The 13556-nt window shown below is 41.9% G+C and overlaps 2 protein-coding genes across 4 annotated transcripts in view; one reads left to right on the forward strand and one right to left on the reverse strand.

Annotated features, from left to right (window-relative positions):
* Nucleotides 1-13556, reverse strand: part of TMEM116 (transmembrane protein 116) — an 85311-nt gene that overhangs the window by 34357 nt on the left and 37398 nt on the right. The window lies entirely within an intron of this gene.
* On the forward strand, nucleotides 7902-12448 carry LOC105080698 (disintegrin and metalloproteinase domain-containing protein 1a-like). Its single transcript, XM_045506351.2, has one exon. It carries the CDS (start codon nucleotides 7902-7904, stop codon nucleotides 10212-10214), a length of 2313 nt encoding a protein of 770 aa, XP_045362307.2. The 3' UTR covers nucleotides 10215-12448.

Consider the following 13556-nt stretch of genomic DNA (forward strand, 5'->3'; position numbering starts at 1 on the left):
AAATGCTGAGAAGACCTTAAAATCAAAGGTGATCACGGCTGTAAGATAGTATTGTTACCGGTAAGTTGTTCAGCAACAAGACGCTTTATCCACTATCAAATCATAATGCTCAATTTCCTTCACATCTAAGGCATTCTGACCTACCATATGGCCATTTGCAAACACACTCTATTTCTGCCACTCAACTGTAAATCTCTGGGGGTGAGGCACAAGCTCTGGTTAACGTGGCAATCACTGCCTTGGGCCCAGTTACGGGTAAGACTGGTAGGGACGTTATCCTTTTCCTCAGAGCCCCACACAAGACCATGATGGCATTCAAAGCAATGCTGCTCCTTGGACCCTAAGTAAGGATGCTAGCTTTCTGCCTCTCCTGACTGTCCTCAATTACTGATGTGCAAATGGCTCAGGACAGGCCAACTTGCACACTCCATGCCTTGTGTCCAAGCTTGATGCTTTTTACAGAACTCTAACTGTAATAAGAGACGGAGACATGCCTCTCCCTCTTCTTCATGCATTTGTTCATTCAACCATCCATTCTGCCACTACTGAGTCTTTAACTATGAACTGGTCTAGTACTGGGGAAACGGTAGTAAATAAGACAGTCTCTGATCCCACGAAAACGTGAAAAATTACGAACCTGACAAACAGACACCTATACGATGTGCCAAGTTGAGATGCGTGTGATCAAACAACACGAAGCAGTGCAAGGGGAACAAGGGTGATGTTATCAGGGTGGAGTTTTCAGCTATTTCAGGCCAGTGGTCAGAGAAGTCCTACCAGACAAGGTGACTTTTGAGGAGAGACACGTAGAATGCGAGGGAAGAAGCTCTGCAGGTATCAGTGGGGAGAGCAAAGCAGGGAGAGGGAACTCTAAGTGAAAAGTCCTGAGATGGGAACCTGCTTGACACATCTGAAGAACCCCAAGGAGATCAGCACATCTGCAGAGTAAGCATCAAGGAGAACAGCTTGAGAGCTATGGGAGGAGCCAGGTCACATAAGACTTGCAAAGGAATTCTGTTTTTATTGCAGTGCAGGTGGGAAGCATGGAAGGGTTTTAGGAGTAACCGGAGCGGAGAGGCACCGAGGGATCACTCCATCTGCTACGTAAGTGAGGAGCAGGCAGGCCCAGGGAGACGGGCCCCTGCAGATGCAGAGACCCCTTAGGGACTCTTGTAATTTGCCAAGTGGGCAATGGTGGAAGCTTTCAGGAGGATGGCTGAAGTCGTGGCAGTGAGGAGAGGCTGGAATCTGGGTATGCTCTTGTAAGACAGAGCTAAAAGGATTTGCTGATGGAGCAGATGGAGTGTGAGAGAAAGGCAGCAATGGAGGATGACTCCAGTGGCTTTCTCTGAACACTTTTGGAAGTACAGAAATAAAGCAAATTCAGAGAACCACCTGAGGTCCGTTTATTCAAAAACAAAAACAAAAGCAATAATTAACTGCTCAGTCTTGGTGAGAGAAGGAAGGTATGTCAAGTTTTAATTGCCCTGTTCCCACAGCCCTCTCCTCCGGTCCCCACTCATCATCCCAGCTACATCTCAGCCACATCATCTCCACTAGATAATGGCTATGAAAACAGGCAGCCTAGCACCCAGTGGAATCAGCAGAACAGTTTTAAGACCCCTCAAAAGCCTTATTCCCATAGCACTGTTACTAATTTGCATGTCTGGCAGTTCCCTGGAAAATCCCCATTCACGGGACTTGCCTTGCTATACAACTCTTAGAAGAAAACATAAGGCAAAGGTTTCATGGCATTGGATCTGACCAGGATTTCATGGATATGACACCATAAGGAAAAAAAAAATTATATATATATATATGTGTGTGTGTGTGTGTGTATATATATATATATATATATATACACACACACATATAAGATTTTTATGCATCAAAAAAAAAACTGTTAACAAAGTGAAAAGGCAGCCTACAGAATGGGAGAAAATATTTGCAAGTCATATATGTGGTAAGGGATTAATATCCAGGACATATAGAGAACTTCCAGCAACAAGACGAGCAGCCTGATTCAAAAAACGGGCAAAGGCCCCAAACAGACATTTCTCCATACAAGATACACGAATGGCCTCTTGCACATGGAAAGATGCTCAATGCCACTAATCATTAGGGACATGCAAATCAAAACTACAGTAAGCTACCATCTTGCATCCCTTAGGATGGCCACTAAAAACCAAAATAAAAACAAAACAGAAAAGAACAAGTGTTGGAGAGGATATGGAAAGACCTGGAACACCTGTGCACAGTATTGGTGGGAAATGTAAAATGGTACACCTGCTGTGGAATATGGTCCAGGGATTCCTCAAAAAAAAAAAAAAGAAAGAAAAATAAGAGTGACCATGTGATCTAGCAATTTGACTTCTGAGTATATACCCAAAGGAATTGAAAGCAGGTTCCTGAAGAGATACTTGTATGTCTATGTTCCAAGCAGCACTGTTCACAAGAGCGAAAACATGGAAGCAACCTGAGTGCCCACAGAGGGTCAAATGGATGAGCAAAATGTGGAATACACATACAATGGAATATTATTCACCCTTAAAAAGGAAGGAAATTCTGCAATGTGCTACGACATGGATGAACCTTGAGGACATTATGCTAAGGAAATACGCCAGTCACAAAAAAGACAAATACAGTATGATTCCACTTAAATGAGGTACTCGACTAGTCAAAATCACAGAGACAGAAAGTAGGATGGTGGTAGCCAGGGGTTGGGGGAAAGCAGACAATGATGATTTGTAGTTTAATGAGTATAGTTCAGTTTTACACAACGTAAAGTGTCTTGGAGATGGAAAGTGGTGCTGGTTGCACAATACATAAAAGTATTTAATACCACTGAAGTGTATACCGAAAAATGGTTAAGATGGTAAACTTTATTTTATTTTTTTTAAATTACAGTCAGTTACAATGTGTCAATTTCTGGTGTATAGCATAATGTCCCAGTCATACATATATTTGTTTTCATATTCTTTTTCATTAAAGGTTATTACAAGATATTGAAAATAGTCCCCTGTGCTATACAGAAGAAATCTGTTTTTTTTAAAATCTGTTTTCATGTATAGTGCTTAACATTTGCAAATCTCAAACTCCCAAATTTTACCCTATCTCTTCTCCCCTATCATTGTAAAATTATTTACGATGTCTGCAGGTGTGTTTTATTTGTAGGTGAATTCATTAGTGTCCTCTTTTTTCTTTCTTTCTTTTTTTTAGATTCCTCATATGACTGATCATATGGTATTTTTCTTTCTCTTTCTGGCTTACTTCACTTAGAATGACAGTCTCCAAGTCAATCCATGTTGCACAAATGGCTTTATTTTATTCTTTTTTATGGCCAAGTAGTATTCCATTGAATAAATATACCATGACTTCTTTTTCTAGTCATCTGCCAATGGACATTTAGGTTGTGTCTATGAATTTGCTATGGTATATAGTGCAGCTGTGTACATTGGGGCGCATGTATCTTATCAAATTAGTGTTCCCTCTGGAAACATGCCCAGGAGTGGGATTGCTGTATCATCGGGTAAGTCTATTTTTAGTATTTTGAGGAATCTCCATACTGTTTTCTATAATGGCTGCACCAAACTACATTCCCACCAGCAGTGTAGGAAGGTTCCCTTTTCTCCACACCCTCTCCAGTATTTCCCGTTTGTGGACTTTTGAGTGATGGCCATTCTGACTGGTGTGAGGTGATATCTCATGGGAGTTTTGATTTGCATTTCTCTGATAATTAGCGATACTGAGCATTTTCTAATGTGCCTATTGGCTATTTTTATCTCTTTACTGGAGAATCGCTTGTTTGGGTCTTCTCATTTTCAGATTGGGTTGTTGGTTTTTTTGTTATTAAGCTATATGAGCTGTTTATGTATTTTGGAAATTAAGCCTTTGTCAGTGGCATCGTTTGCAAATTTTTTATCCCATTCCGTAGGTTGTCGTTTTGTTTTGCTTATGGTTTCCTTTGCTGTGCAAAAGCTTGTAAGTTTAATTAGGTCCCATTTGTTTATTTTCGCTTTTCTCTCTATTACCTTGGTAGACCCCTAGGAGAACAGATTTATGTCAGAGAATGTTTTGCCTATGTTTTCTTCTTGGAGGTTTATCATGTCTTGTCTTATATTTAAATCTTTAGACCATCCTGAGTTTATTTTTGTGTATGGTGTGAGGGGGTGTTGTAACTTCACTGATTCACATGTGTGGCTGTCCAGGTTTCCCAACACCACATGCCAAAGAAACTGTCTTTTCTGCATTGTATATTCTTGTCTCCTTTGTCAAAAATTAGTTCACCATAGGTCTGTGGGTTTATTTCTGGGCTCTCGATTCTGTTCCATTGATCCATATGCTGGTTTTTGTGCCAATACCAAGCTGTTTCGATTGCTGTAGCTCTGTAGTATTGTCTGAAATCTGGGAAGGTTATTCTTCCAGCTTCATCCTTTTCTTTCAGTATTGCTTTGGCAATTCTGGGTCTTTTGTGAAATTTTAGGTTCTGAGCATTTTAACAGAATAAAAAAGTGAAATAATTCTCCATTCTAAGAGACACCATCAAGAAAGTGAAAAGACAGCCCACAGACTCGGAGAAAATACTTGAAGAACATACGTTTAATAGAGACTAGTACCCAGGAAATACTAAGAACTCTGACAGCTCAAGAGGAAAAAAACTCAGTTCTAAAAAGGCAAAGGATGTGAAGAGACATTCCTCCACAGAAGATATAAATGGCAATAAGAATATGAAAAGCTGTGCAACATCCCCAGTTATTAGTGAAGTGCAAATCAAAACTGCAGTGAGATACCACTTACATCCACTAGGATGGCTACAGTCAAACAGACAGACAAGAACAAGCGTCAGTGATGCCATGGCAAAACTGGAATCCCCATTCATTGCTGGCAGGAGTGTAAAATTGTGTAGCTGCTTTGGAAAACAGTTGGGGAGTTCCTCAAAGGCTAAACACAGTTATCACATGACCACACAATTCCACTCCTAAGTATCCACCCAAGAGATAGGAAAACGTGTCTATGCAAAAACTAGTCCCGAAATGTCCGCAGAAGTATTATTCATAATAGTCAAAAAGTGGAAACCACCAGAATGTTCATCAACTGATGAATCACAAAAATATGGCATATCCATAAGAAAAGAATATTATTTGGCCAAAAGGAAAGCAAGTGTTGATACCTGCTACAACATGGCTAATCTTTGAAACCGTTGTGCTACGTGAAATAAGTCAGTCACAGAACACTACAACATGTAGGTTCCACTGATGGGGACTGTCCAGGATAGACCAAATCACAGAGACAGAACGTAGAGCAGTGGTGACCAGGGGCTGGAGGGAGCTGAAGGGAGCTGAGAATGGGGAGTGAGTGCTGACGGATAAGGGAGTTTTGTTTGGGGCTAAGGGAAATGTTCTAAAATTGATTGTGGTGATGGTTGTGTAATTGTATGAACATACCACAACCACTGAATTGTACACTTTGAAGAAGAATATTATGGTATGTGATTGTATCTCAATAAAGCTGTTATTAAAACACAAGTCAAATCAAATTACATAATTCTGGGATGCATACCTAGGAAGCAAATTAATAAAGAAAGTGAAGAAGTCGTTACCATAAAAGACAGGATCATGATCTCTCTCAAGCAGGAGGAGTTATGATTGGCAATGACACATAGGTGACTTCTATGGAGCTAAACTGTTGTTTACCTGATCAGGGTTTTACTTACATAAGTGTTTACCTTTCTCTCCCCCTTCTCTCCTTCTCCCTCCCTATTTCTCTCTTTCTCAGTAAAATATCCATAACATGAAATCAACCATCTTAAACATTTTGAAGTGTACAGTTCATTGGCATTAAGCACACTCACACTGTTGTGCAACCATCATCACCATCCATTTCCTGAACTTCTCATCGTGGCACCCTGAAAGTCTATACCCTTTAGACAATAACTGTCCATTACTCTTTTCCCCTGCCCCTGGTAATTTCTCTTCTGCTTTCTGTCTCTATGAACTTGACTACTTGTGGAACCTCATATAAATGAGATTATAAGGTATTTGTCCTTTTGTGCCTGGCTTAGCTGTTCTCATTTTACTCATTTACCGAAAACTATATTTCTGTTTCATGCACATTTTCTGACTGTGCTATGAGTCAAAATAAAAAAATTTCAGTAAAGAACAAAGGAGTGATGCCAATTGGAACAGAATATCTATACACTCTTTCAAAGACTTTCATTATACAACAGAGCAGGTGAAACTGGATGGCAACTGGACGGGGATGTGGGCTGAGAGGGATGGTTTTATGAAGGTGAGGTAATACAGCATGTAATAGGATTGGATCCAATGGACTGACAGATGTTTAGGGTGTAAAAGAGAGAAGGGAGAAATGGAAAAGTGAAGTCCATGAGAAACTGAAAGGGAAGGCCACTTCACTCACAAGTAAAAGGACTGGCCTTAGATAGGCGCTTGGACAGTTTATCCACTGTAGTGGGAGGGACATTAGATACAGGTGGACACATCCGGTGTCCACATGTGCAAGCATTCTTTTGATTGCTTCTATTTTTCTCAGGGAAATACGAGGCAAGAAGAAATCAGGAGAGTGAACTGACTGGCCAAATGTACAAAGGGGTACATTTTGAGCTCGTGACAGCGCCAGTAGTCACCATGTTTTTTTGGGTCTTTCTTAAGACATTTTCAGATGTTCAGGGCAGACATGAAGCAAGTACACACACATAAGGTACAGCAGATGACACATCCCAGCAACCATACCCGGGAGCTATTTATTCATTCAAGAAATAAGTCTTGTGCATCTACTCTTGGACAAGCACTCTTCCAGACACGGAGGGCTACAAGGATGAACAAACAGAAGTGGTCACTGAACACATGGAGGTCATATCCTAACACAGGGGAGACTTTCAGGATACCTAATCTTCAAAAGGCATCATCTTAAGATACTGCCGTGTCAGGACCAGCCCAAGAAGGGTAATAGGCTTGGAGATACCAACCAGTGTGCCCATGATAACTGCCCAAAGCGGACACTGCTCTAATGGCACCCCCCATACACACTTCTGGACAGTGTTATAAAGTGACCTTGAGAAACTGAATTCTGATGATGTTAAAGAAATAGGAGTATTGTTGTTTGCCCCATGGGTTTATCTGGGGGCACAGGGCAGCCACCCCACTGGCCTTATCTAATGGATGGCACAGCACTATAAGGCCTCACTGTGTGGTAAAGACCACCAGAGTTATGATGTCCATGTGGTACAGAGCAAGAGTTTCAGAAGAGGGGGAATTGGGCAATGGAGTGCCCACCAGAGTCCTCCAAGCCCCCTGGCCTGGAACATTTGGAGTCAGCCGAGCAACGGACAACAGGAGGGGTGGGGGAGGGGCGTTCCATACGGTCCAATCCAAGAGGGTATGGCGCTTTTGTTTCCTCTCTCAAGATACGGTTTTGCATTTTAGAGTCTGCTGTCCCTCTTCATGATTATGTCACTTCATAATGTCAAAAGGACCTTAACCAGGAAGTGCTGAAGCTGATGCTGGAAGGAAGTCACAGAGAAAGACACTATTTGAAGCGTAACAGAGAGATCAGAAAGACTGGAAAGGACACAGCCAGGGGCTGTGCCTCTGAGAGGTAGGCAGTAGCCACCGTCCATGCAGTCAGCATAGATCTGAGGCTAATACCTGTGACAGAGGGTCTGTGTGTCAGGCAGAGCTCCTGCTGATGGAAAGAGGTCCTACATCATCAACTGACTCACTAGGGCCGTGGCAGTGGCACCATCTGTGAGAGACTCTGCCCCCTTCTCATCTTGTATCCAGAAAAACCAAGTGGTTATGTATGAAGCTAGCAGAGTGCTTGAGACTTGGGCTTCCCAGATGAAGGGCTTGAGGCCGGCACTACTGCCAGAAGCTTCACGTGTCATGTCGGGGATCATGCTGGTCTTGGTATTGGTTTTCCTGCCAAGCTTGTACGGTGACCTGGGATCAGTATATTACTCTTCCTATGAAATAGTCATCCCCAAGAGTCTGACAGTGGAGGGAAGGGAAGACCCAGTGGAAAAGGTGTCCTATATGCTGTTTATGCAGGGCCAGAAGCAGCTGATACACCTGACGGTGAAGAGAGACTACTTTCTCAACAGCTTTCCAGTCTTCAGCTACCACAGCGGCATCCTGGGGCAAGAAATGCCTTTCGTCGCACGTGACTGTCACTACGAAGGCTACATAGAAGGAGTCCCAGGTTCTTTTGTTTCCGTCAACACCTGTTCAGGCCTCAGGGGCATCCTGATTAAGGAGGAAAAATCCTATGGCATTGAGCCCATGCACTCTTCAAAACGGTTTGAACATGTGTTGTACATCATGGCACACGAAGCTCACGTCTCCTGTAGTGTCACTTCCAAGGACAGCCAAGTGGCACCGACCAGCCGGCAACGAGACAGCAGCAGGCCTCGCGGTCTGCAGGTGCCGTCCTACTTGTGGTCACACACCAAGTACGTGGAGATGTTCGTCGTGGTCAACAACCAGCGGTTCCAGATGTGGGGCAGTGACGTCAATGAGACAGTCCAGAGAGTAATGGACATCATTGCTCTGGCCAACAGCTTCACCAGGGGAATCAACACAGAGGTGGTGCTGGTTGGAATGGAGATTTGGACCGAGCGGGACCTCATAGGCGTCCCAATGGACCTGCAAGTTGCACTCAGGAATTTCAATAGCTGGAGACACGAGCAGCTCTTCCATCGTGTGAAGCATGATGTTGCCCACATGATTGTTGGACACCATCCTAAAGAGGATATGGGACAGGCCTTTCTCAGTGGCGCCTGTTCAAGTGCTTTTGCAGCAGCTGTTGAGTCCTTCCATCACGAAGATGTCCTCCTGTTTGCAGCACTCATGGTCCATGAGCTTGGGCACAACTTGGGGATTCAGCACGACCATTCGGCCTGCATTTGTAAAGGTAAACACTTTTGCCTCATGCATGAAAATATCACCAAAGGAAGTGGCTTCAGCAACTGCAGCTCTGACGACTTCTACCGGTTCCTCTGGGAACACAAAGGGGCCTGCCTGTTTAACAAGCCTGGGCACAAAGGCCGCTTACAGAGGGACGTCCAGTGTGGAAATGGTATAGTGGATGAGACAGAGCAGTGTGACTGTGGTTCTGAGTGTGACAATCACCCATGCTGTGACGAAACATGTAGGCTGAAGGAGAAAGCAGTCTGTAATCCTGGACCCTGCTGTAATAATTCATGCCAATATGAAAAAATTGGATCCACGTGCCGTCCTGCTGTGGGAGAGTGTGACCTCCCAGAGTACTGTCTTGGTGACTCTGGAGAATGTCCCCCAGACCGCTACAAGCAAGACGGTACGTCGTGTCAAAAAGTGCACTATTGTTTTGAAGGACGCTGCAGGACTGCTGATAACCAATGTTTAGATATTTTTGGGTACCCTGCAAAATCTGCCCCAGAAGAGTGTTATCGGTCACTCAATAAGAAAGGGAACAGGTTTGGAAACTGTGGTAGTCCCACGAATAGTAACCCAGAATATGTTCAATGTGAAGATAATAACTTATTTTGTGGTAAAGTTGTATGTACAAATGTCAAACAGCTACCAGATATCAGACCCCAGCATACAGTGTTGCAGGTCCCTCATGAAAATGACTACTGCTGGGTCATGGATGCATATGACACTACTGATATCCCGGATGAAGGAACGTCATGGGGTGGCAGTACTTGTGGAGACAACAGTGTCTGCATGAATCACATCTGTAGTGATCATTCAGTGCTTGGGTATGACTGCAAACCAGAAGAAATGTGTAATGGGAAAGGAGTTTGCAACAATTTGAAGCACTGCCACTGTGTGGGTGGTTTTGCTCCCCCTGACTGCAACACTGCAGGAAATGGTGGTAGTGTGGACAGTGGCCCCCCTGGTATGAGTGAAGGACCAGAACCACCAGCTGGAGGTGGAAGTCAAAACACTACCGGAAGCAAAAAAGAAGAACTCTTAGATACGGCGATAATACTATTTATTATACTTTTCCTCATAATACTAGCAATTATAATGTGTTGCATCTTCTGCCTTTGCAAACGGGAGAAAGAGAAAGAAGCGGCTCCACCACCCGAAGAAGGGCCTCCTGCAGAGGCTGCTCCACCAGTGGAGGCCCCAGAAGAGGAGGAAGAGGAAGAGGAAGAGGAGGAAGAGGAAGAGGAAGAGGAGGAAGAGGAGGAGGAAGAATCAGAGCCGTAAGACAATAGAGGGAGAAAGAGGCCTGATACATCAAACACCTTAAGTTTGAGTGGGGATGAGCAGCTTAGTGAAGCAAAGGTTAAGTGGGAATTCGTAGCTTCAGTGGCTCTAGCTAGGATTATAACGTCTACAAGATTATACTCATGTAGGAGGAGGGCTTCTTCCTGTCACATTATTCATTTTGGTAATAAAGGTTTTATTCTTGTATTAAATATATTACTACTTTTTGCTTTTTCACATTTTACTTGACCTCTTCACATGCCTCTACTGTCATCAACGTTCCTGTCTTGGGCTAACTTTTCTAGTCACAGATCCTTTTTTAGGACATACCATCTTTCATCTAAGTTGTCTGACATAAACTAATAGTGGTACCTGCACTTATTACTATTAACTGAATTTTCACTTAAGTAACAGCTACCTACTATGTGAGGACAGTTTTCTTATGTGACAGATTGTTCTCATTTGCACTGTAAGTGTGCATTCATGAAACAAGGAGTTTTTAAATGAATGAATAAATAAGTAAATAAAATCCTATTCAGATTAGACGTCTCTTCAGATTCCATGTGGTATAGTTATTGAATCTGTTTTCTTCTGGGACTCTGTGGGATGGACTATAACCAATAAGGCAGAAGTCTCTTATTGAAGACTGCCCCACCTTTCCAAAACCGGCATATGTTTGAAGATGTTTAACATGGGTGTGTGTGTGTGTGTGTGTGTGTGTGTGTGTGTGTACTTTTTCAACTGGTTACTTCCCAGGTCCAGTCTCTTTTTACATAAAATGCTTCTTTTTCTTCTAGGGCAGCTTTCATATCCCTTCCTCTTTACTAGTACCTTCAGATGTATCATTTCTGATGGAATATCACCTAGTTAGGAAACTGTATTTATATTAATTTTTTTCCAATGGGGACTTTTTTCAATTCTGGATTGAACCCACGACCTCGTGCGTGCTAAGCATGCGCTCTACCACTGAGCTATACCCACCCTCAGTATTTATACTAATGTTATACAGTAGAGAGGCCCCTACCACAGTACTGAGTAAAGTATGAAAATAAAATTTTGTCTTTTCTATTTTTCTTTTTTTATTTATTGAAATTAATAACTTGACTGACATCAGAAGGAATCTCTCCAACTATAGGTAACAACTTTGGATGTGGTAGATAACTTCTCTGTGAAGATAGCATAAAGCAAGTATAATATTAACATTATTCATTCTGTGACAGGAACTGTGTTAAACACCTTACATTTACTGTCTTAATTTGATCCTCCCAACCACCCTATGAAACCTCTATCTTGTTCATGAGGAAAGAGACCAAAGAGAATTTTCTCTCGAGCTAGTAAGTGGTGGTACCTGGATTTCTTCCCAGGTGTGACTCAGTCTACATTTCCTACTATCGTATATACTTTTCCTTTCAGTAAAACGTGACAGGAAAGACACTCAACATGTCTTTAACTGACCTGTATTATGAGCCCACAAACTGTGTAGTCATTATTGCTGAAAATGTCTTTTCTCCTAACATCATGGTGTTTCAAGCTGTCATCTTATTCAGTGCTGTGGGCCCAGCATATTGTAGATGCTTAATAAGTGTTTACCAAGTGAATGATTTAACCAGAGCTGACTTTAAAATATAAGACCAAATTCATTCTTGGGGTAGGATGCCTCTTGCCACTCCCTAGCACAACCAAAATCTTCCTTAGATTCAATACTCCTAAATATTTATAAAGAGTCAAATAAGTCACAAAAGGTTTATAAAATCCCAAACTCCAACAAATGAAAGAAAGACTATGATAAGGGAGGTGCCAGTTTTAATGTAGGCAGGAGTGAGCAGGGAGATGTAACTTGGGCTGTAAAATCTCCATGTTCAAGGATAGTTTACTGGAACACTCAGGTGACAACAGTTCATTCTGCACTGTGTGTGACTGCCTCTAGGATGTGTATCATTTCACCCGATTCCTATTATTTGGGGGAGTCTGACGAATGCTTACACATTCCAATAATCTGTGTTAGTAGTCACTCATGACCCAGCCAGCTGCTCTTGTGAGAACTCTGATGGTGATTTATTGCCATCCTTTCCTGCCTTCCCTGAGTACTACTATCTTTTCTGTGCTGTCTCAGGTCAACAGACACCTCGTCCTTCCCTTAGTTCCTAGAAGCACAGGCAAGTCCAGGCTCTAGATTTTTATCCAGATTTTGAGGAAAAAAATGGAAATTACAATGTGTAAAAGAAAACACATTTGTATGCTGCAGATATTATGCTTCTGGGTTTCAGGGGTCATGCCCTCTTGGGGTACTCGGATAGGATATCTCCCTCCTTGGAACTGACTTGACATCCCTTATTCCTGTAGGAGGACTTTTAGGAATATCCTCATAGCCTGGAATTAGATTCCACATCATTTTCTGGGAGAAAATTTCAGTGAAGGAGAAATTTTTTAAAAAATAACTTACTGAAAATCCAGATCATATATCACCATAACCTCACATGAATGCAATCCTGCCCACAATGAAAAAGCATTAAATTGGTTTAACAATAATTTAGCTTTTTTATGTCCAAACTTCAATCTTTTTAAAGTTTTCTCTTTTATTTTTAATTTTCATTGAGATATAATTGACATGTAACATATTAGTTTCAGATGTACAACATAATGCTTCATATCTGTATATTTTGTAAAATAATCACTACAGTAAGTCTAGCTAGTATTCATCATCACACAGTTACATTTTTACTTATGATTAGAACTTTTAAGATCTACTCTTTCAATATACAACACAGTAGTATTAATTATAGTCACCACGCTCTATATTATATCCTCAAGACTTACTTATTTCATAATTGGAGGTTTGTACCTTTTGACCACCTTCATCCATTTCACCAGCCCTCTACGTCCTGCCTCTAGCAACCACTGATTTGTTCTCTGTATCTGTGAGTTCAGTTTTTTGGTTTTCTGTTTCTTTTAGATTCCACAAATAAGTAAAGTATTTGCCTTTTTCTGTGTGACTGATTTCACCTGACACAATGCCTTCAAGGTCCATCCAAGTTGTCACACATGGCAAGGTTTCCTTCTTTTTATGGCTGAATAATATTCCATTTGTGTGTGTGTATAACATTTTCTTAATTCATTCATCCATTGATAGACACCTAAGTTGCTTGTACAACTTGGCAATCGTAAATAACGCTGCAATGAACACTGGGGTGCAGATACCACTTTTAGTTAGTGTTTTCATTTCTTTTGGATAAATCCCCAGAAGTGAATTCCTGGGTCATACGGTAGTCCTATTTTTGATTTCTTGAGGAACCTCCATATTGTTTTTCATAGTGGCTTTTCCAATTCCCACCAACTGTGCAC

This window comes from Camelus bactrianus, chromosome 32 (genome assembly GCF_048773025.1).
Source record: "Camelus bactrianus isolate YW-2024 breed Bactrian camel chromosome 32, ASM4877302v1, whole genome shotgun sequence".
Lineage (NCBI taxonomy): Eukaryota > Metazoa > Chordata > Mammalia > Artiodactyla > Camelidae > Camelus > Camelus bactrianus.